General features: G+C 37.7%; 1 protein-coding gene across 1 annotated transcript in view; it reads left to right on the plus strand.

Moving 5' to 3' along the window:
- Positions 1 to 23647, plus strand: part of UTRN (utrophin) — a gene marked incomplete at both ends in the record, with an annotated part of 450045 nt that overhangs the window by 58621 nt on the left and 367777 nt on the right. Inside the window, 12 exons of the mRNA XM_079716566.1 lie at positions 738 to 815; positions 1159 to 1251; positions 3790 to 3962; positions 6313 to 6428; positions 7122 to 7282; positions 12500 to 12703; positions 13613 to 13794; positions 14757 to 14907; positions 16079 to 16198; positions 18337 to 18438; positions 22157 to 22264; positions 22545 to 22724. Of these exons, the coding sequence (XP_079572692.1) occupies positions 738 to 815; positions 1159 to 1251; positions 3790 to 3962; positions 6313 to 6428; positions 7122 to 7282; positions 12500 to 12703; positions 13613 to 13794; positions 14757 to 14907; positions 16079 to 16198; positions 18337 to 18438; positions 22157 to 22264; positions 22545 to 22724 (1668 nt within the window). The remainder of the gene's footprint in view (positions 1 to 737; positions 816 to 1158; positions 1252 to 3789; positions 3963 to 6312; positions 6429 to 7121; positions 7283 to 12499; positions 12704 to 13612; positions 13795 to 14756; positions 14908 to 16078; positions 16199 to 18336; positions 18439 to 22156; positions 22265 to 22544; positions 22725 to 23647) is intronic.

Raw genomic sequence — 23647 nt, forward strand, 5'->3', positions numbered from 1 at the left:
ACTATAAAAGATATAGAGAGATGCACTTCTGAAGATGAATTTCTTTCTTGCCGAAGTGTGTGGTGTTACACTTTACCTTTTGCCTTCCAGATGGTGGGTAGGCACCTATTGGAGAGATTGATCCCTTTGTCAGATAAGATTCCCTGGCCAATGAGGCAGAAAGAAGCCTCCCAGATCATCTTTCCCTGGGTGGCAATTCCAGTCTTCCCAGTGGGCCCTTGTAATCCTACCTGGAACCTGGGATAGCACCTCTGAATCCTCTCTGCTCTGTCTACACTAGTGCAGGGTGGAGGGAACATAACTTCTAAATCTTTCTTCATCCTGCCCAACTGAGATAGAAGAAGCTTTGTCTCTGGTGGAGCATTGGTTCCCAAACTTGTTTGCATCTTAGAATCACCAGGGAAATCTTTTATAAATTCCAAACTCAGACTATACTCCAGACTCATTAAGTCACAGTCTTTGTTGAACACAGGCACTGGTATTCTTGGAAGCTCCCTAGGAGATTCCAGTGTTCAGGCAAGCTAAGGAACTACTATCTTAAGGTGCTGTTAGTGGGAGAATTTGCATTCTGTCAACACCAGCCTTCATGGTGGCTTGAGAACCAACCCAGCCAGAACTCCTGGTACAGAGGGGCTCTTGTGTGCTGAGCTGCTGTTCCATGTGCATCTCAATGTCAGTGTTTGACAGCAACATGGAGAGACTCTCTGTCTCATTCGATTTTGTGTTCTGTTTTCCAGCCAAAGGAACGTGGCTCCACAAGGGTACACGCTTTAAATAATGTTAACAGAGTGCTGCAGGTTTTACATCAGAACAATGTAAGTTTGTAATATGACTTCGGGGGGGTCCTTTGATGCCATCGGGATGATTTATTTTGAAACCAACCATCTGCTCTGGACATTGGCATCAACTGATTTTTAGAAATATTTCTCTTATGAGATATATTGAACCTGTTCTATGAATGAAGGAATAGTTGTGCTTTTTGTGATTACTTTATTGATCTATTGTATAAGTAATACATTTTTGAGATTTAGGTTCACCTGATTCTCTAAAGTGAAATTTTTCTTGTCATTTACTTATATTGCTGTCCAAACGAGCTAAAACAAAAACCTGGGTTTCCATAGAAAAATTGTCTTAAAAGTTATTTTTTCATTTTACTAGGTGGATTTAGTGAATATAGGAGGAACGGACATTGTAGATGGAAATCACAAACTGACTTTAGGATTACTTTGGAGCATCATTTTGCACTGGCAGGTGGGAAAATTTTCAATCACTTCTTAATAGGAATTGGAAATGTATCATTTGTGTATTAGTTTCTTAGAGCTGCCACAGAGTACAACAAACTGGGTGGCTTCAACAACAGAAATTTATTTTCTAACAATTTTGGAGGCTGGAAATCTGAGATCGAGGTGTCAACAAGGTTGGTTTCTTCTCCTTTGTTTGTAGATGGCTGCCTTCTTCCTGTGTCCTCACGTGGTCTTGTGTGTGTGTGTGTGTGTGTGTGTGTGTGTCCTAATCTCCTTTGCTTATTCCAAGACACAAGTCATATTGGATTAGCGCCAACACATATGATCTCATTTTACATAAACTACTTCTTTAAGGACCCTATTTCTAAATATATTCATATTACGAGGTGCTGGGGGTTAGCACTTCAACATATGAATTTGGGGAGGGGACACAATTCAACTTATAATAATTTGGAGTGAAAGAGCCTGACAAACTGCTCTATTTTCCTGGCATAGAAAAAACAGTATCTGTTTTTAAAACATTAGATTTAAAAAATATCATACTTATAAAAAAATTGTAAAAATATCCCGGATAATTCCTGGATACCTTTCCCTCAGATTCTCCAAATGTTAACAGCTGTCTGTATTTCTGTGTTTTCTCTCTCTCTCTCCCCCTCTTTCTCTTTGACTAAATAGATCTGTGAGTATTTTGTACAAACAAATCATTTATCTAAAAACAAGGAGTTCTTACATAACTACAATATTATTATTATGTTAATATAATATAAAATGTCTAATACATAATATTAATATTTACAATGCTAGTATTAATTATTATATATATGGTAATTATATCATGCACTAGCAATTAGCATGTAATTATTAAAATCAGGAAAATAATATTGAAACAATACAGTTATGTAATCTATAGCTCTTATGGAGATTTTGTCAATTGCCCCAATAATATCCTTTATAGAAAACAAAATACAAGATGATTTATTACATCCATTTGTCCTGTTTTTTTAGTCATCTTTTAATCTGGCATAATTTCTGAGTCTTTCTTTGTATTTCATGATATTGTCATTTTTGAAGAGTACTGAATAATTATTTCATAGAATGTTCTTCCATGTGAGTTTGGCTAATATTTTTTCATGATTGGATTCAGGTTATTCATTTTTGGGAGGAATGCCACAAAAATGATGTTGAGTTTTTCTTTTTTTAAAAAAATATTTATTTGGTTGCGCTGGGTCTTGGTTGCAACAGGTGTGCTCCTTAGTTGCGGCTCAAGGGCTCCTCCGTTGTGGCATGCGAACTCTTAGTTGTGTCATGCAGGTGGGATTTAGTTCCCTGGCCAGGGATGGAACCTGGGCCCCCTGCATTGGGAGTGCGGAGTCTTAACCACTGCACCACCAGAGAAGTCCCAATATTGAGTTTTTCTTAATACACCATATCAGGAAGCATATGCTGTCCATTAGTTTTTTTCTGGCAGTATTAACTCTCATCATTTGGGTGAGGTGGAATCTGCAGGTGTCTCCACTGTAATGTGACTGCCCTTTGTTATTAAAAAGTATCTTGTGGAGATATACTTTGAGACTGTATAAATATTCAGCTACTTATTAAACTTTTGTCTGTTAATTTTAAGATCCATTCATAGTTCTTACCTGATCAGTTATTAATATAATGCTTGGCAAAGTGATTTTCTAATTTCATCATTTCTTCTACATTTGTTAATTGTCTTTCCACTTATGAGGAAGAGCTTTTCCTTGTCTCTTGTTTCTCTGTATCTATCTGTCTATCTATGTATCTATGTATGTATGTATGTATCTATCTATCTATCCATCCATTCATTTATATATCTGTGTGGATTTTTACTTATTTTATGGATTTTTACTTATGTAATAGGTTCTGATCTTTCACTATTGTTAATTATTTCTCAAGCCCCCTTAAGTTGGCTCTTGTGGGTTTTTTTTGATATGTCCACATCATTCTTTGAATACTTCCTTAAAATATATGTACTAATTTAGAATAATAATATAAAATATTAGTTCTAGATTATAATTGTTACTGACATCAGGAAATGCACTTCATTCTTGGATTTTATAGTCAGCCAAAAGTTCTTACGTTCTTCTACATTTCTGTAGAAAATAAAAATTGAGTTTTCTTCCTATTAAAAAATGTTTGTAAAGTATAGTTTTAAAATATTACTTTTTTGTGGCTATGAAAGTAATGTTCACTGTAGCCAAGTGTAATCTAAGTATTGCTAAGAAATAGAAAATGCCATAATATATAAAGGTGAGGTTAAAATCACCTCTAAATTGAAATCATTACTGTTAAAATGTATTTATATTTCCAGCGTTTAAAGGAAAGTTTTGAAATAAAATGAATACCAGTGGCCTGATCCAACGGTTCATGAATATAATATTCCTTATTCAAGGACTGGATTCCAATGACTACTTGAGGTTATTGGCAGCCATGGTTTCTTTTGATGTATCTGTGGGGAGGAAGGTGATCTCCGCGTCTTACTCTTCCGCCATCTTCCTCCGGCTCCATGGTTTCTTTTGAACAGGTGAAAGATGTCATGAAGGATATCATGTCAGACCTGCAGCAGACCAACAGTGAGAAGATCCTGCTGAGCTGGGTGCGCCAGTCCACCAGGCCGTACAGCCAGGTCAACGTCCTCAACTTCACCACCAGCTGGACAGATGGGCTTGCCTTCAATGCCGTGCTCCACCGACATAAGTGAGATGTGACTCTTCTTGGATGTGCAGATTTGTACAGATTTGTACCTCCTCTCTGTCCCTCCCTTACTTACTAATCCCTAAAGGCCCTTCCCACTACCGCCTCTCTCCTCTGTACACGCTCTAAGAAAACATAAAGAATAGAAATATCGTGGAAAAAAAACTACCCATCACGTCTTTGTTTCCATAGGACTTAAATGCCACAGTGCAGTGTCCATGGTTTCTTCTACATATTTGTAAGTTAAAAATGTAAAATAATTCACATAGTTCAATGTGAACTAACTCATTCAGCACTAACCAGTAATATGCACAAAGAATTGTGACAGTTTTCAGCCTCCTACTTTAGTTTTACAGGAAAACTCCCAATTAAAAATAGATAAATGATTATTTTTATGAAACCTGTGAACAGATTCTAATTATATAGTAAAATACCAAAGGACCAAAAAGAGCCACTACTCTTCTGAAGAAGAAGAGACAGGCTGAAGTACTTCCTGAACAGAAACCAAAACTAATTATGAAGCTATATTAATTGAGACTATATAGTACTATAAATAAAACACTAATATAATAATAGGCTGAAGCATATGAAATTGCCAGTATTTGACTGTTTTTGATATAAATGGCAGTTTCATATAGTTCAGCCTAATGGAATAAAGAGCTCAGAAATAGCTCCATCCTGATCTACAACTGAGCCGATGTTGCAGATTAGTAGATGGTATGGAACGAATGGAAATGAGTGAATTGGATCCCTGCCTCACCATACGCTGAATAAACTCCAGATGCATCAAAGGTTTAAATGTGAAAGGCAACATTTGTTATGTGTTTTATTCTTCTTGTAAATTATTTATTGTCTCAAGTTTTATTTCCTGTATGTTCTTTGCTGATATATGAAAATGCAGCTGACTTTTCTACATCTTATATCTGGAAACTTGTTAAATTCTTACCAAAATTTGTTACTGTAAGTTTTTTTTTTTGGTAGATGACCATGAATTATAACAGTTTTTTTCTTCCCCTCCCCTCTCCTCTCCTCTCCCTTTTCCCCTTCATTTGTGCCTTGTCCTTAATACAATATCAGTTTGCATTGGTGGTAGTGAGCAGAATGTTTTGTTCTTGATAACAAAGGGCGTGGTTTTAATGTTTTACCATAAGACTGCTATTTGCTTTAGCTTTTTTTCATATACCTTTTATCTGGTTAAAAAAAAACCCATACCCCATCTTCTTCTACATCTCCTTTATCAGTTTAAGTGGGTTGCCCACTGTTTCTAGTCGGTTAAGAGACGCTATCATAAAACTTGAATTTTAGCTTAAACATTTTTCCATCTGTTACTTAATTGATTTAACAAGTATGTGTGGGGTGCCCTCTATGTGCTGGACACAGGATATAGAGCAGAGAACAAAACAAGCAAAAATCCCAGTCTTCCTTCTTGGAATTAATGTTCAAATGGAGGGAGGTAGACAGTTTTTTAAAAATGAAAATGTTAGTTGTGTAGCATATAGAAATGGTAAATATTGCTGAAGAAAAATATGTCAGGCAAGAGGGGAGGAGGTACCTGGCATGTGGGAGGCCACTGGGTGCAGTGGTGTGAATAAGGGGAATAATAAGAGGTGGAGTCAGAGAGGGAACTGGGCGGGTGGGGACGAGAGAGGCAAATCCCAGAAGTGTAGGTGGGTCCAAGATGCGAGAGCAGATAGAGCGCAGAGAAAATGATCAACTTTTGAGTAAGTCAGAGCAACAATAATGTCCAGTTTGTGGGATTAAAAGAAAATCAAGATAGAAATGAAATACTAGACAGTAGCTATATGGAGAGGGGTGGACAGAAATTCTCTCAGGGTCTTTTTCTTTAGGAGTATCCTGTGAAGAGATTAGAGCTGGATTTTCTATTCTGCTAAACTTGGTCTTTAATCGGAGAATTTAGTCCATTAACATTATTGCGATAATTGATGTATTTAAGTTCATTCTCACCGCTTGTTTTGAACTTTTCATTTTTCTTACTTTTTTCTATATCTTCTTTTCTTTCTTGTTTTATAATGGTAGGTTCTTCTTCCCTTTTTCTTTGTTTCACTATTTGGGAAATATACCATTTCTAGTCTTTCAGTGGCTACTCCAGAATTTTAACAGACATGTTTAACCAATACAAAAACCTTAGAATGTTTTACCTGTTGTTTTCATATTTATGGATTACTTTAAAATATTATATATTTGACAAGACTTTGGGATATAAAAGATAAACTTTTAAATTTATATTCACAAATAAAAAAGTCTAAAACTGAAATGTATTTGATTATAACAATAACAACTTTGTTTCCACATATTTCATCTTCACTGAATTTTATTTGCATCCTGATTTCAGACCCGATCTCTTCAGCTGGGATAGAGTTGTCAACATGTCCCCAGTTGAGAGACTTGAACATGCCTTCAGCAAGGCTCAAACTTACTTAGGAATTGAAAAGCTATTAGATCCTGAAGGTATTGTTCAGTGTTTAATTACAACCTTGATTTTTCTTTACAGTTTTGAATACTTGAAAAGCAGTGCTTCCCCCCCTCCAACCTTTTTTGAAAGAATTGTGAGAATTGAGGAGATGTTTTTCCTTTTGAAATGTGGTACAAACCATTTTATTACAGACATGATACTTCTGTGCTTAACAATTTCTAGGATCCTTCAGGAGGAAATTCAATTACATCACTGTAGAATAGTTAATCAATACGAGCATAAGATTTAAAGTTTTAGGAAAACAGAATTATTAGATAAACAATTTAGTATTTGATTTATTTCATTAAAATGTGTTTTTGTGTGAGCTTGTATATGATGTGAAAACTTCAGTTACAAATGTTGCAGGATTGAATTCTAGACGTATTTTCATACTATGAATGAAATCTGTGACGTTATCTTAGATGATAGCTTATCTTTGAGCCTTATGGGGGAAGCTTTTAGGGAAGATTTTTAAGAAATGGGATATTGAACCAAAAAAAGTAGGTAATCATCTTTACCTTTGACTCATATATTATATGAAATAGAAATTTACTGAGCTGTGGTATTGCAAAGATAATATACTAGCATTGTTTATGGGTACTAAGACAGTTATTTTATATCCAATATTGAGCAATTCACACACTTTGGACATCTAATTTAAGCTAGTTCTTATTTTCTTCCACTTTTAGATGTTGCTGTTCAGCTTCCTGACAAGAAATCCATAATTATGTATTTAACATCTTTGTTTGAGGTGCTACCTCAGCAAGTCACTATAGATGCCATCCGTGAGGTAGAGACACTTCCAAGGAAATATAAGAAAGAATGTGAAGAAGGAGAAATTAACATGCAGGTACAGGTAAATTTTTATTAATGTGTTTGACTTGCCATATTTGTTTTCTCTTAGGTACTAGATAAAAACACTTTCAGAGCATTTTTTTTCCTGACTGAGAATGTTTTGGTTTCTCAGCATCAGAAGTTCAGTTTATCAGTTGGCATGCTGTCACACATCACCTGCATGTAATGGAGAACCATAACTTTACTGATTTTACTTTTTTTTTTTTTGCGGTACGCGAGCCTCTCACTGTTGTGGCCTCTCCCGTTGCGGAGCACAGGCTCCGGACGCGCAGGCTCAGCGGCCATGGCTCATGGGCCCAGCTGCTCCGCCGCATGTGGGATCTTCCCGGACCGGGGCACGAACCCGCGTCCCCTGCATCGGCAGGTGGACTCTCAACCATTGAGCCACCAGGGAAGCCCTGATTTTACTTTTTAAGAAGGAAAATATATTACTTCATACAGCAAGGCTAGAGTTAGAGTCTAGGATTGTGATCATGCTTCTGCATAACATGCTTAAGGACCTATGTTTTTCTATCATCTGGTCATCTTTTATCACTCTTGTCCTGTACTGAAGGTGGTTTTTCTCATGTCAGCTTAGTTCTGTTCTAAGTACTAATTTTTAAAATTATTTTGCCATTAAAAAGTGGATTTGTACCATTATATTCTCACAAGGGCCATCAAAATGTAAGGTTTTCCCTTTCTTTTAGGAGGAATAATTTTTTTTTTTTTTGTGGTACGCGGGCCTCTCACTCTTTTGGCCTCTCCTGTTGTGGAGCACAGGCTCCGGACGCGCAGGCTCAGCGGCCATGGCTCACGGGCCCAGCTGCTCCGCGGCATGTGGGATCCTCCCGGACCGGGGCACGAACCCACGTCCCCTGCACTGGCAGGCGGACTCTCAACCACTGTGCCAACAAGGAAGCCCTAGGAGGAATAATTGATAATATGTTACTTGGTGAGTTTTTCCCTTAAGGGCTGACAGTGGTTTTATTCATCAGGATATAAATGAGGATCCTTTTTTTTCAGGAGATATAAATAAAGTCATGAAATTTTCTTCCTGAATAATCCTGCCTTGAATCAATCCATATTTTACCTTATTCTGTTTTAGTCTAACCAGTTCTCATAATTCATAAAATGAGAGAATCTTAACAGTGGGATGAGACCTTAAAAGTCATTTGGTCTAACATTTATCAACAAAACAGGCAAAAGATACACATGGATTTCAAAGTGATAAGAAATACATTTTAGAGAGGCAGAAAGCATGGGCTTTCAAGCTTAAATTCCATCCCTGTTACTTCTTGTTTTGGGTTGGTTACTTACCCTCTCATCCTCAGTTTTATTGCAAAATCTGGGTAAAACCACCCACTTTATAAAGTTAATAAGTTTGAAGTATCTAAAATGATGTTAATAAGCACTCAGCAAGCAGCAGATATTATTATTATAATTTTTCCTTCTCACTTTGTTTAGGTATTATCATTCATTTTTATTCAACAAGATTTTTTTTCAAATGTTAGTGATAATGATAATGGTCTTGAATTGGCATAGCATTTTCTTTTTTCTTCTCCAAGGTTCAAAGGACTTATTATTTCAGGTTTTCTTTGGGTAGTAGGTACCACTTCTTTTATTTTCTCCATTTCAAAAAACTATGATTTACAGAAAAAGAAAAAGCTTAGAGGAAAAGAAGGCAAGAGATGGGGCCAGATCGTGAACCAAGCGCTCTTTTTAGTAGTTTTGAGGATCAAGTGATATTGAGGAAAAGCCCTAATGTTTTATCATTGAATGTTTGCTGAGAAGCATTTGTCTCTAGTAGTGTGCTTATTATGCTGCATTAATGATGCATCCTTTTCAGTGGCTCAAATAATCTTCGGAGTTTGCCTTTTGGTTTTAGAATCATTTTTTCATTGGATCGGGGTTCCTTTTGTTAGAAAGATGGAATATTCTACTTCTTATAGTGAAGGCTATTCTCTTTTAAAAAGAAGGGAGATTTCATTTGCCTTTCATGGTATGTAGATAAAATAATCACTTCTGTTTAGGGCTTGGGGTGACATGATAAGAATTGCAGAAGCCATTTGCTGTTTGATTAAGAGCAAGTGTATTGGGACTTCCCTGGTGGCGCAGTGGGTGGGAATCTGCCAGCCAATGCAGGGGACGTGGGTTCGAGCCCTGGTCTGGGAAGATCCCACATGCCGCAGAGCAACTAAGCCCTGTGTGCCACCGCTACTGAGCCTGTGCTTTGGAGCCCATGAGCCACAACTACTGAGCCCGCATGCCACAACTACTGAAGCCTGTGCGCCTGGGGCCTGTGCTCTGCACCAAGGGTGGCCACCGTAATGAGAAGCCTGCGCACCGCAACTAAAGAAGGCCCGCGTGCAGCAACGAAGACCCAACACAGCCAAAAATAAATAAATAAATACATTTATTTAAAAAAAAGAGCAGGTGTATTAATATTAACCTTTTCATTAATGCTTTCATTAATGCCTTAGAGGTTGAATTAAGTTAATTGGAGAGATGAAACGTGGTCAAGTTGTAATCATCTACTGTTTGACATATCTTGCCATCCTCTACTTTCCTGAGAACACTAATAGCCAGACTTCCTCTCTTGCTCTTTCTACAGACATGTGCTGTAGAGCATTAGGTGGTCAGCAAAGAATTCCTGAATTTCTCTTTAGATTAATCTCTCAGTTGAAAGTCTCCTCTTGTATGTGAATGAATACCTTCTGAACACCTGCATTTAGATAATGCCTTCCACTTCCCACCTCATAGATCCTAGTGCCTGTCTAAATGACCTTTGGCTGGTCACTAACTTTCCTAGTTCTCAGAATTCCTCATTAGAATATCGAGGTTTGGTACTAAATGACCTCCAGGATTATTGTGGCTTTCCAGTTTTGGGGTTTTAGGTCCAGAACTTAACTCATTTTCCCTTCTCTGTCTTTGGCACCATCTGTCTCCTAATCATCCATCATTTCATCTGTGGGCTCACTGATTCATTGGTTTTAACTCCTGCATGTTGTTTACAGGTCCATTTGGATTCTTCCTCCAGAATATCTTTGGTGTGTGTTTTCCTTCTATTCCAACCCTCATACTAATTAAACACCTCATCTCCTCTTGTGGTTTACAAGGCCCAGCCCACTGCCCCAACTCATCTCAGGCCACTGCACGCCAGTCGTGGTGGACTTTCTTCCTCTCCTTCCCCAAGATTCTTGTACGTGTGGGTTGCTTTCTGTGAAACGCACCTCCACCCACTGTTTGCATGGCAAGCTTCCCATCTTTCCTCAATTTCAATGGAACTTTTTCAGAGAAGACTTCCCTGATTAACCTAATTGAAATCCAACCCTACACACACACACACACACACACACACACACACACACACACACACTCACTCACTCTGTTTCTTGCTGTCACAGTATTTTTGTAAACTATGTTAAGAATTTTAAATTGTATCTTAAGAGCATTGAGAAAGCAGTGAAAGATTTTAAGCAGGGAAGTCTTATGATGTGATTACATTTTCCAAACATCATTCTGGCTGCTCTGTGAGAAGTGGGTGGTGGCCGTAGCAGTCTGGGGAGCAGCGGGGAAGCAGAGACACTGGTAGCAGGCTGTTGCAGTGCTGAGGACAAATGGTTGTTGTGAAGATGGAAAGCCCTGGATGGATTTGAGATGAATTTTGAAGGTAGAAATTGCTTATATGTACGTATCAAATGTGGGCAGTAAAAGCTAGAGACCAAGGCTGGCTCCCTGATTTTTAGCTGGAGGGGTCAAGTGCATGGAGGAGGCATTTACTGAAATGGAAAGCATGAAGAGCTTTGGGGGGAAAAAGTAGGGTTTAAATACTGACAATGTTTGATGTGCCTATGAGACACTGAAGTGGAGATGTTAAGGAAGTAGAACATAGGAGTTTGGAGTTTGGGGCCAGAAATATAAAGGTAAATGTTTGCAGGATGTAGATGGTTCTTTAAATCCAGTGGGAATGGATGAAACCATGCAGGCAGAGTACATAGAAGAAAAAAGGGCCCTGGACTTAATTTTGAGGAGCTTCATTACTTACATGTTGGCAAATGCTGTTGAACTAGGAGGAAAGCCAAGATGGTGATTTTGAAGCAGGAAAAGGAGAGCTTCAAGAGGGTGGGGACTGGTCAGATGTAGGGAATGCCACTGAAAGCTTAAGGAACATAAGGTGACCAGACCTCCGGGTTTGCTTGGAACAGTTCTGGTTTATGTGTGTTGTTCCAGTACTGTTGATTATCAAAAATGTTCTGTTTTTTTTGTTAATTACATGGTCATCCTAAAGATGATGCTAGAAAAGTGGATTTGTCAATGAGAAGGTTATTGGTAACACTGGCAAAAGCTTTTCCAGGTGTGTGGTGGGGACCAGTGCCTAATCAACATGAAAGGGAGTGTTAACAAATGTAGCTGTTAAATACATGAGCATTTCTTATGTTGTTCTCTATATGTTTGTGTATGCTTGAGATAGTACGTAAAAACTGTGGATGAGAGGTGATAAAGTGGAGACAGGCTGTAGGCAAATTTTAAAGAATTTTTGCTCTGGAAGGGAACAAATGAATGAGAGAGGTGGTAGGTTTGGTTATACGACTCTAAAGTATATAAGAAAATACTCCACTGCCTAGAAGGAGCTTGGAATAACTTATTCCACGGGCTCTTCAAAAAAAAAGACCAGCTAGTAAACTAGAGGGCAGCTGCCTCAAAAAAATATCACCAGTACTACAGCCTGTATGTGTGGCTGTCTTTCAGTGTCTAAAATGCAATTCAGTAAAAGCATTTAACTAGGGTCAAAGCAGGATTCTAATTTCTGTCTCTTTAAATGACATCCATCCTTCAAGGCCCAACAGGTTCCAGATCCTCTATGAAACTTTCCTATTTTAGCCCTTGGTGAATTCAAATAGCATTCCTTGTTTGCACCCATGGAATTTATAAATTTGTTAATAGCCTTTTTATTTTTGTTCAGAAGTGATTCACGTGGGTTATTTGTCTCTTCCCAGCTATATTAGAATGTCCCTGAGTACAGAATCCATGAGTGATGCAGCTTTTGTACTCTTTGCCATCCTAGCATTAATAAATGCATTCTATGTCACGGCGTTGCTCACCTAGCTCCTGAGAATCAGGTGGATGCCTAAGACACATGGTGCCTACCTTAGTTTCTCCATCCAGTGTGTCTTTGTTGAACACCTTCTGGTCTTCACAGCGTTTGTGAGTTTTCTTGGCTTTGTTTTTATAGAGCTCAGCGCCAGAGGAGGAACAAGAGGGTCCCCGAGCTGAAACCCCCAGCACTGTCACCGAGGTTGACATGGATCTGGACAGCTATCAGATAGCACTGGAGGAAGTGCTGACCTGGTTGCTTTCTGCCGAGGACACTTTCCAGGAGCAGGATGACATTTCCGATGATGTTGAAGAAGTCAAAGACCAGTTTGCAACCCACGAAGTAAATAATCTATAGCTGATGAGCAGGATATATGTGCCATGGTGCCTGTGCCTTAATCAGGCGCTGAACCCTGATGTTTGTTGTTTACTGAATTCTGCTCCACAGAAAGGTCATGGCATATTTTAAGAATTGTGATATTTAAATAGGGCTTTGTTACAGAATTGGTGTGGGTGATTTAACTGTGCACTGGAATTAGATTCCAGATTTTAATCTTACCGTAATTTGCAGATTCTGTGAAGCCACTGACAAAAAAATCAGTGCATAGTACTGCTTGTTTCTGAAGTGTATTGTTATAGTTAAAACACAAAATGGCTAATTAATACACCAAATCTTTAGATTTGAATGTTCCCCAGGAAGTGATTATTTTTATTTATTGTATGATTAAGAAAACTCATATCCACTATTCCTGTGTAATTTTATATATTGAAAATTTCCTACTATTTCAGGGATATATTGCAGTGTAGTGATTGGATTATGTGAAGAATTCTTTTGATTAAGTAGTTTCTTGGTGTTGATATATTAATTGGCAGGTCTGATTTTCTGTTTTGGTTTGAAAATAATAGAAATGGTCATTTTCTTTAAGCAGTTTCTCTTGGGTGAGCATGGTGGTTTATTTACTATATCTTTTCATAATTCCACGTTCACAACCTAACAGTAGCATAATCAGCATTTACTTAAAAATAGCTGGTGTTATCACATGTAACATTGTCCTCTTTGATCTATTCTTTTTCCTTCAGGCAGTTGCTTATTCCCTATATTCAGAGCTTAACAAATTGGACCAAAGTCTTATTTATTTGCACTCTACATGGTTACTTTTTCTCACAGCATTAATATTTAGACATTAACAATTTATTAAGATTTTTCTTCTTCACTGAGCAGCTCACAAATCATAATGATGTACCTTCTCAGGCTTTTATGATGGAGCTGACGGCGCACCAGAGCAGTGTGGGCAATGTCCTGCAGGCAGGAAACCAGCTGATAACACAAGGAACTCTGTCAGATGAAGAGGAGTTTGAGATTCAGGAACAGATGACCCTGCTGAATGCCAGATGGGAGGCTCTAAGGGTGGCAAGTATGGACAGACAGTCCCGGTGAGTGGAAGCTCAGAAAGGAACACTGTGCCATAGACTGCGTTGCCCAGTTTAGCACAAGTAGAAGTCTGCATGTCTGTGAGAACCAGATCACCAGAGAACTTGCCTTGTAAAATTTTGACTCTTTTCTTTACGTAGTGTTGCTGGGATTTTGTATGATCTTTATGTCCCCTCTGATATGTTAACCAAATGAAAAGGTAAAAGTTGTAATACAGAAATTAGCAAAGACATTTAATATGGACTTTGCAGTATTAAAATTGGCTAACCATTAATTCTGATACGAAGACAGGACTATGTTATATTTATCCCCAATTGTATTTTGTAACATTTATTTTTAAACATCTTTATTGGAGTATAATTGCTTTACAATGTGTGTTAGTTTCTGCTTTATAACAAAGTGGATCAGCTATATGCATACATATATCCCCATATCTCTTCCCTCTTGGGTCTCCCTCCCACCCTCCCTATCCCACCCCTCTAGGTGGTCACAAAGCACCGAGCTGATCTCCCTGTGCTATGTGGCTGCTTCCCACTAGCTATCTATTTTACATTTGGCAGTGTATATAAGTCCATGCCACTCTCTCACTTCGTCCCATGTAACATTTTTTAAAGTATTTTTTTCCCCATGGTTCGTTTTGTTTCGTGTATTGTGCGTTCAGGAGCAAACTGCATTCCATGGCAATTTCCACCTATTTAATAGGCAGGAATTCCTGACTGAAGAAACAATGATTCTGATACAAATAGTGGGTGCTGTTATTTGCATTCTTTGACTGCATTTAATTGACTCCATTTAGGAAGAAAGTAATTTTTTTTTGCTGGTTTCTGTATTTAAAGACCAAATGCTACTTTAAATGGTTAGAGAAGAATGTGTTCCCTGCCCCATTTCTTTGCTGCCTGGAGTGTGTATTTACTGTTGCAAAGGGAAGGAGGAGTGGGAATAATGCTGTGTTCCCCTCGGACAGGCTGCACGATGTGCTCATGGAACTGCAGAGGAAGCAACTACAGCAGCTCTCTGCCTGGTTAACACTCACAGAAGAACGCATTCAGAAGATGGAAACTTGCCCCCTAGATGATGACTTAAAATCTCTACAAAAGCTGCTAGAAGATCATAAAGTAAATCTGGCTCATATTTCTTTTATACCTTATCAAATATGAAAAAGCAGCACTTAGCATTCTCAGGAGCCGATGGCTTCTATCATTAGTGCAGAGATGGGACACTTCTTCAGTGTGCTCTTTTATTCAGCAGCCTGTAGGATAGAGTGCATGGGGATGTGAGTTTTCTGAGCCAGGGATGAAAGCACAGGTACAATTTTATGTGGGTATGTGTAGTTTTCTTATGAAAGTACATAGTGTTCATAAGATTCTCAGGGTTTTTTTTTTTTTGGACCTATGAGTGGTTAAGAATCCTAGGGTGTTGCATGAATGCAGTGTGTCGGGAAATAAGGAAACCCTCAGATGGATCTGTACCTAATCCTTTCAGGAAGGCTATTGCTTCTTCTCCTAGGTGAAGATTCAAAATTTGGTGGGAGATTTAATTTGGTCACAAATTTAAGAGATAACTTTTCATAGTCAAGGAAAGGTAGAGTAAAATAGGCTGTCTGTGAACTGAAGAATTTTATTTTTCAATGAAATATCTAGATAACTGATAAATAAAGCTTTAGGGATACATGAAACACAAAAACTCAAGGCATCTGATGACACTATTGGTAGTGTTTGAATAAATTACCTATATACATATGTGTTGTGACCTGCAATGCTCTTCCCATGGAAGAAGTGGGAAGAGAAATTGTCTGTATACCCCTAATCGCTTTCCTGGGTAACAAATCAGAACAGCTTCTGACTACCAAATAGCATTTGACTTATCTGTCACTTTATACCATGTTGCACTAGATAAAATAATCTCTGACTATGTGTATTCAAGTTTGGGACTTTATTGACTTAATGATTCTATATTCTTAATTCCTACTATAGGCGCTCAACTTGTTTATGGGACGCCTGTTTTCTTTTTCTTTTGGCCAAAACTTGGAATAAAAATAATAAAAGTGATGACATCCCATTTGCAATCTGTTATGACATTGCATTTTCAAACTGCTTTGGTTCATAATGAAATGTAAAGATGTATAATGGGTTTGTTTCATTAGTAGAACACTTAGGCTAATGATGATTGGAGATTTAAACACAAAGCCTCATTAGGTGTCCTTAATTACTATTGACAACTGAGTGGATTTTAAATAGGTAAATGGGAAAGAGTAGACATAATGCTTTATCTTAATTTTTTCTCTAGAGTTTGCAAAATGATCTTGAGGCTGAACAGGTGAAGGTAAATTCTCTAACTCACATGGTGGTGATTGTTGATGAAAACAGTGGCGAGAGTGCTACAGCTATTCTGGAAGATCAATTACAGGTAAGGACCCTGTAAAGTAGGATTTTCCCAAGGGACCTGTGGTCTGAGCCCCAGTTGCACATCGCCCCATTCTTCCTGTTCAGTCTCACTGTTTATTTAGAATCATAGAACAATCTTCTTTAGGTTGTACTTCCCAGTTGAGATTCCACAGCATGGGGGTTTACAGGAGAACCTAGGTATCATTCCTTTACTTCAGCCCTCGGGGAATGGTTGGGGCCGCTTGTGGTCCACAGCTACCTTGGGCATATGAATAAGATGTTGAAGCATAAGAACTGATCTCAACAAGTGGTCCACAGACTTCTTGCTCAGAATCACTTGACGAATTTGTTAAGATGCATATTTCTGGGCTCTACGCAGACCTAAGTCGCTGGGAGTGGGGCCCAGTGAATATATAAAAAAAATGTAAAGTTTGAGAATTTCAGCCGTGTGGGATTTAATAACCCTGTTTCTTTGGTAGATCAATGTGTGAATGTCAACCCCAGTTTTGGGAACCTTGCTTCTTTTTGCTCAGTGACTATAGTGTATCTTTACAAGTCTTTATAAAGAGAGTTTTTAGTTGACAGTTAACTCTTGAAAACTTGGGGTTAGGGGCACTGACCTCTCAAGTGGTTGAAAATCCAAGTATAACTTTTTACTTCCCCAAAACTTAACTACCAATAGCCTATTGTTGACTGGAGGTGTTACTGGTAACAAACAGTCCATTAGGACATATTGGGTTGGCCAAAAAGTTCATTCAGTTTTAAGGAAAAATAAAAGACACACTTTTCATTTTCACCAAGAACTTTATTGAACAACGTATTTATCAACTGAATGAACTTTTTGGCCAACCCAATATTTTGTGTTATATGCATATCTACAGATGTTTTATGCATTCATGAATACCTAACTTTTTCTTAATTTTTTCGATATCCCTAGGTTATGTGCTTCGTCTTTATTTCAAATTGTCACAAATCTCCAAAATTTTTTCCAGTGTATTTATTGAAAACAATCCAAGTATGAGTGGACCTGCAGCTCAAACCCCTGTTGTTCAAGGGTATTTTACTTAAACAATACTTGGATTATCTGATATAATGTTGCCAGCTGATGATTTTTAGTAACTTTCAGACTATAAATTATCATATGAAATTCTTTTGTATCATTTAAAATTAGCCAGTGGTTTTGAGCCTTTGGTGCAGTAGTATTTAGTTATTACAGTAATCTGAGAGGTAGGCATTCATGTCTTGCCTATTTAATAGTGAGGAAATTCAGAGGTTTAAGTAGGCGATGAGTTTTCATGCTGAGACAACAGACCTGTCTTCTGGCTCTGCATTCTCTACCCTTTGAGCTATGCAAAGCTTACTCTGGTATTAAATATTTAAATAAGATAATAGTAATTAAATAATTATTGCTCCCAAGTAAGTAATGAAGAAATAAAATTTACAATTTGTTAATCATTATTTATAAAGCGGTAATAAAATAATTTTTGGGAAAGTCATCATGAAGAACGATTTTTTAAAACTAATCAAATTTATTTAGTTAATTTTGCTAATACTTGTAATATTCTGTTGCTAAGTTTTGTGGAATTTTCTATGGGTCATGCAATGTAAACAGAACAAATCAATTAAGTATTTTTTTCACAGAAATTCTCTCATTCAAAACATAGTTTTTATAAATTAAATTTTTTTCCATAATTTTGGTACTACAGATGAAAATTGTCTTGGCATGTAAAAGGTGGTTAAAAAAAATTGACGCACTGAATTTTGTCTTAAAGATAATTATAGCCTGAAAAAAATGGAAGCACCGAAAATAGATGTTTGCTTTATTTCGAAAGTATATGTGAAACTGTCAAATTCTCATATAAAAACCACAATAAAATGGAAAAGAGCGGGAATTTGGGGTCAGAAGTTACAGGATGGAGTTCTAATTGTGCCACTTTCTAGCTATGTAGTGTGAAATAATTAAATTCTATGGAAATTAGTTTTTCTCATCTATAAATTTATAGGATTCATCTGTATTACTTAAAGCAGCTTTCATAAAAAATCTTTTTCATAAATTGCTACTCCGTAATAGAGAATGAAGGATGTCAAGAATTTCCTTAAGGATTGTGTTAATTATCTCTTAAGGCTTTGTTGACAAAGGATGGTTTCTTCCTTTTCTAGAAACTTGGTGAACGTTGGACAGCCGTGTGCCGATGGACTGAAGAACGTTGGAACAGGTTACAGGAAATCAACATTCTGTGGCAGGAATTACTGGAAGAACAGGTAGGTAGCTGTTATCCATAATGGGCAAAATAAGTGGTGGAAAGTAAACCCATCATTAATTATGGCATTAGAATAAAGTCTTGTTTATTTTTCTTCAAAAGGAAAATTTACAAATATTTATTGTGTTAAAAGTCAGCTTTGTATCCATTTTATCATGCAGTTTATTCATAGAGATTGCATTATATATTAGCTCCATTGTGATAATAATTTCACTTTGTTCATTACTGAGAATGTTAGTATTTAGATATGGTACTTTTAGTATTTGCTTGACATAATTTTTACTGCATTTGTGTTGGGTAATGTATTTGAACTTGTATCCATACAGCCTAGCATATGGTTTGTGCTCAGTACATAATGATAAATGAATCCATTCAATACTTTGTGAACTTTAAACCACAAGAATTTTTCGTGATTTTTCATCAGGATAACTCCTGAAATTAATAAGAAAATATTATTTAGAAACACCATTGATTGAACACTTAGTTAATTTTTTTTTTTCACTGAGGATTAACATAGAAAATGAACCTTTGGTGCAAAGCTGCCACTTTAAGTTTTCAGTCTGAGTGGTGGCCCTTTGCCCATCTTCATCCTTCCAGAAAAGCAACCGTCAAAACAGAATACAAATAAGCAAGACTTTTCTTCAAAATGCCAAGGAGTTGTGGTGTAGAAAATAAGCAGATACTCTGTTCCCACTTCTCAGTGTCCATTGTGAGTCTTTTAAATGCATTTCATTTCCATCCACAAAAAGCGACTATATTCTTTTCATGGAATAAAAACAGCTGTATGATGTTTTGTGATTTACTAAATATGGTGGCAGAGAGAACATCTTAAAAAGCAGGTTGTTGCAAAAAAATAAAAATAAAAATAAAAGCAGGTTGCAAAATTTGTCCCAGTGAAGTTGTAAGTTACTGCCACCTGCCCCCAAGACCAGAATTGTCCTATTAAGAATCACATAATGGACCTGATTCTGATTTCTGAAATATTTACATTTCGCTTTACAAAGATTTAAATTTACTTAGTCCCTTTTATTCAGGCCAATGAGTCACGTAGAATAATTAAAATTTTACTTCATTAATGATTGTGGGAGACATTGATTGCTAGGGAACCATTGTGTTACTCATCTAAGTAAAATAATTTAAAATTTGGAAAGAATCAAAATTTGGTAATTAAAAGTATTTAAAAATAGAGAGTGGCTGGGATTTTGGCCATTTATTACCTTAGGTTTAAAAATGACCTTTGAATGGCCTTCTGTTAGTGATATGGAAGAAGAAATTGTGTTAAAATGTAGAACTGAAGCCAACATTGGTACTTAATTGATAATTTGCTGTTAAAGAGAATGAGACCAATCAACTGTGTCTGAATTAGAAAATCTTTCAAGGGATTATTGTTCACTCAGTTGCAGAGGCTTTAAGATAGAAATGGGCTCTGAGAATTAGTTCAAAATTTCTGCAGCATAAGCCAAGTGTGGCAAGCAAGGTATTCTGTGATTGACTTTAACCTACCTTTCCAAACTTAACTTTCCCTCAGTCCTTCCATGTACCCAGTGCTCATATCCTGAATTCCCAGTTTGTAGCCCATTCCTAGACTGTCAAGGCCACGAGAGTAGTGCTGGTTCTTTTTCACTTCTCTATTCCCAATGCATGGTGCATCATAGGTTGCTTATGGGTTTTGTTGTATTGTTTTCATGTTTTTGGAAGAGCGAACTGGTTTTCTAGCCTCTGTGTTTTTAAGTGTGGCATCTTCCTCGGAATGCCTTTTTACCCATCTCTTTAGTTTTAAGTTCTCCCCACCTGTTACCAACCCTTTTGAGTCCGGCTCCTACAAGGGCCCTCTTGCCCAGTGATGCTCGAGCCAATAGAATGAAACCTAGTTTGGTTCAGAAGCAAAGGAAAGTTTTATTCTTTTTTTTTAAATTTTTTTTGGCTGCGTTGGGTCTTCGTTGCTGCATGCAGGCTTTCTCTAGTTGTGGCGAGCGGGGGCTACTCTTTGTTGCAGTGCGCAGGCTTCTCATTGCAGTGGCTTCTCTTGTTGTGGAGCACGGGCTCTAGGCGCGCGGGCTTCAGTAGTTATGGCACGTGGGCTCCATAGTTGTGGCTCGCGGGCTCTAGAGTGCAGGCTCAGTAGTTGTGGCGCACGGGCTTAGCTGCTCCGCGGCATGTGGGGTCTTCCCGGACCAGGGCTTGAACCCGTGTCCCCTGCATTGGCAGGCGGATTCTTAACCACTGCGCCACCAGGGAAGTCCGAAAGTTTTATTCTTCGAGGAAAGAATGGAGAGGAGTGAGCTCGCGTTCTAGAGTCCATGCTCTCCCCAGTAATCATCGGCGGGGCTGCTTTAGAGGGTTCTTCTTGGCGGCGAGGGGGTGGAGTTCTCGCGGGTCTGGTGCAGGTGTGTTGCTCATGGCTCCAGATTACAGTGCTGGGCGCAGCCTCTCTGCACATGGCCTGCTGCCGCCATCTTGGACTGAGGTGTCGTGCCCGGCACTTCTGCACACCGGCTGCGGAGCTGAGATGTTGGGCATGGTGGGTCTCCTCTGGGAACCAATCCACCTTGTTAGGTGCAAGGACTCTGCACACGGCCCCCTATAGGCAAGTGAAACTAGACTAAGCACAAAAGAGGAGGTTAGAATTTATCACCTAGATTCCGCCTTATTTTTCCCAGTACCCCAGTGAGCTTTGCCAGTGACATATCCATCTAGGACCATGAAGTCACCTATAAACTCCCTCCCCCTCCCCACTGTTTCAGAACTGTAAGCAATCTCTTTGTGGTGTCTGCACTTTCTAACTGGTGGCACAGTTATTTTTGTGCGTATCTTATCACCCTTACTACATTGAGGACAGGATCCATGTTTGTCTTGTATTTTCTAATCTTTGTCCTTTTTTTGGTGGAATATAAAGGCAGAGAATGGTTGTTAAACAAACTGATAAATAAAACAACTAGAGAAAGAGTTGATTCCAAACACAGAACCAAGAATTTTCCCCCTCAACTCTATAGAAAAAGGTTTCTGTGGTAAATACTACATTTTGGGAAAAATTATCCCAATGCAGCCATTTTTGTTGTTTTTACTCCTCCTTCATGTTTATCTCCCTACTTTACTAAATATCTTCTGCCCAAAAGACATGCATCACTGGCCAATGAAGTTTAAAGATCTTTATATTGACTTTGGACTATCCTCAAACTTTGTCCTCTAGTCATAATTGCTGTCAAATCTGGAGCATTGGTGTGGTTGTCCTGCAAGATGCATGAAAAAACCATTGGCTTCAGGGTGTGGTTCTTTGATCTGGCTCTGCAGTTAACAAGCCAAGAGATCTTGGACATATAATTTGGCTTCTCTCTGTTTCTTCCCTAAAATGAGGGGCTGAGACAAGAAAATCTCTGACCTTCCCTCTGCATCTAGAGAGTTATAAAGTGATTCTTTTGGAGACTTGGATAGTTGGATTTAGCCTTTTAGACCCACCTACTTCCCTGAGAATTAGGTTTAGTTATCCAGGAGTGGGGCTAATTTCAGGTCGATCTGTTGCAAATCTGAGAAGGGTAATATCTTAAAGAAAGATGCCTTCCTGGGTCATTTATGCCTCAGGCTTAGGTGTTTGAAGTCCTTCTTATACCAGATGTGGATAAGCCTCTAGTAACATAAAAATTGGAGAATCTGGAACTTGATTTAATTGAATTACTAAATGATTCCCTAAATATATTTCTAACTTTTATTATTATTTGTAGTGCTTGCTGAAAGCATGGTTAACTGAAAAAGGAGAGGCTTTAAATAAAGTCCAGACGAGCAACTTCAAAGACCAAAAGGAACTAAGTGTCAGTGTTCGACGACTGGCTGTAAGTGATGTCATTGTCAGCATCTGTCTTGTAAGCCTGTGATATCTTACTGTTTTATATCAACGGTTAATACAATTTAGTGAATAGACTCATTACCTAACTCTGGAATGCTGCCATGTAATGATCTAGAACCAGGAGTCTTATGTTTTAGCTTGAGGGAATTAATTGCAAGGCAGGTGAATTTTACAATAAAATATACATGTTTACATTTCCTGACTGGGGAACAGGAAGATAAAGTCCTGTTAAAAGGGAGTCATCTAATAAGTATCTGAAATACTAGATTTTGAAGGAAGACATGGAAATGAAGCGTCAAGCATTGGATCAGCTGAGTGAGATTGGCCAGGATGTGGGTCAGTTACTTGATAATCCTAAGGCATCCAAGAAGATCAACAGTGACTCAGAGGAACTGACTCAGAGATGGGATTCCTTGGTTCAGAGACTAGAAGATTCCTCCAACCAGGTACCTTTTGCTTTGGGTAATGTGTTGTGCCATTAAGTGGAAATTATATATTCAGGTTTGTTTTAGTTTTTGTGAAATAAAAGTAGTAGCTAAACTAAAAAGTTGGTTTCTTATACCTGCTTTACTATAAAATTGAAAAATTGACATGTGAATATCTTCTTTAGTTTTCTAAAGTAAATTTTAGTAGACCTTCAAAAAATTTACTGATATCCAGTCATTCAACCCTTAGTAATGATAACACTTAGACATGAATCCATTAAATGATCTTTAAATCTTAAATAATCTTATTAATTTAAAGAATATTTTAACAAATTGAACAAAATTAACACTTTGGTTTGTACATGAATGTTCATAGCAGCATTATTCATAATAGCCAAAAAGTGAAACAACTGATAATATCCATCAATAGATGGGTGGATAAACAAAATGTGGTATATCCATGCAATTATTAGGCAATAATAAAATGAAGTACTGATCATGATACAACATGGATGAACCCTGAAAACACTGCTGAGTAAAAGTAGCCAGTCACAAGATTAATGCACTATAATTCTATCAATATGAAGTATCCAGAATAGGCAAATCCAGAGAGACAGGAAGTAGATTAGTGGTTGCCAGGGGCCAAGAGGGAGAGAAAGATGGGGAGTGACTGTTTTGGGCACAGGGTTTCTTTTGTTTTTTTTGTTGTTCTCTGAACATAATATCATTTATTTAGATATTAATAAAGGAAGGAGATTAAGGAACCACACTTAAAAAGAACCAAGAAGTAAAAGAAGAAATCAAAAGGACAATTAGAAAATTATTTGAGATTAATAAAAACAAAACCAAAACATACCAAAACTCATGAATGCAGTGAAAGTAGTGTTCAGAATGAAATTGATAGCTTTACATGCCTGTGTTAAAGAAGAAGATCTTATGTCAAC

This window comes from Hyperoodon ampullatus, assembly GCF_949752795.1.
Source record: "Hyperoodon ampullatus genome assembly, chromosome: 12".
NCBI lineage: Eukaryota > Metazoa > Chordata > Mammalia > Artiodactyla > Ziphiidae > Hyperoodon > Hyperoodon ampullatus.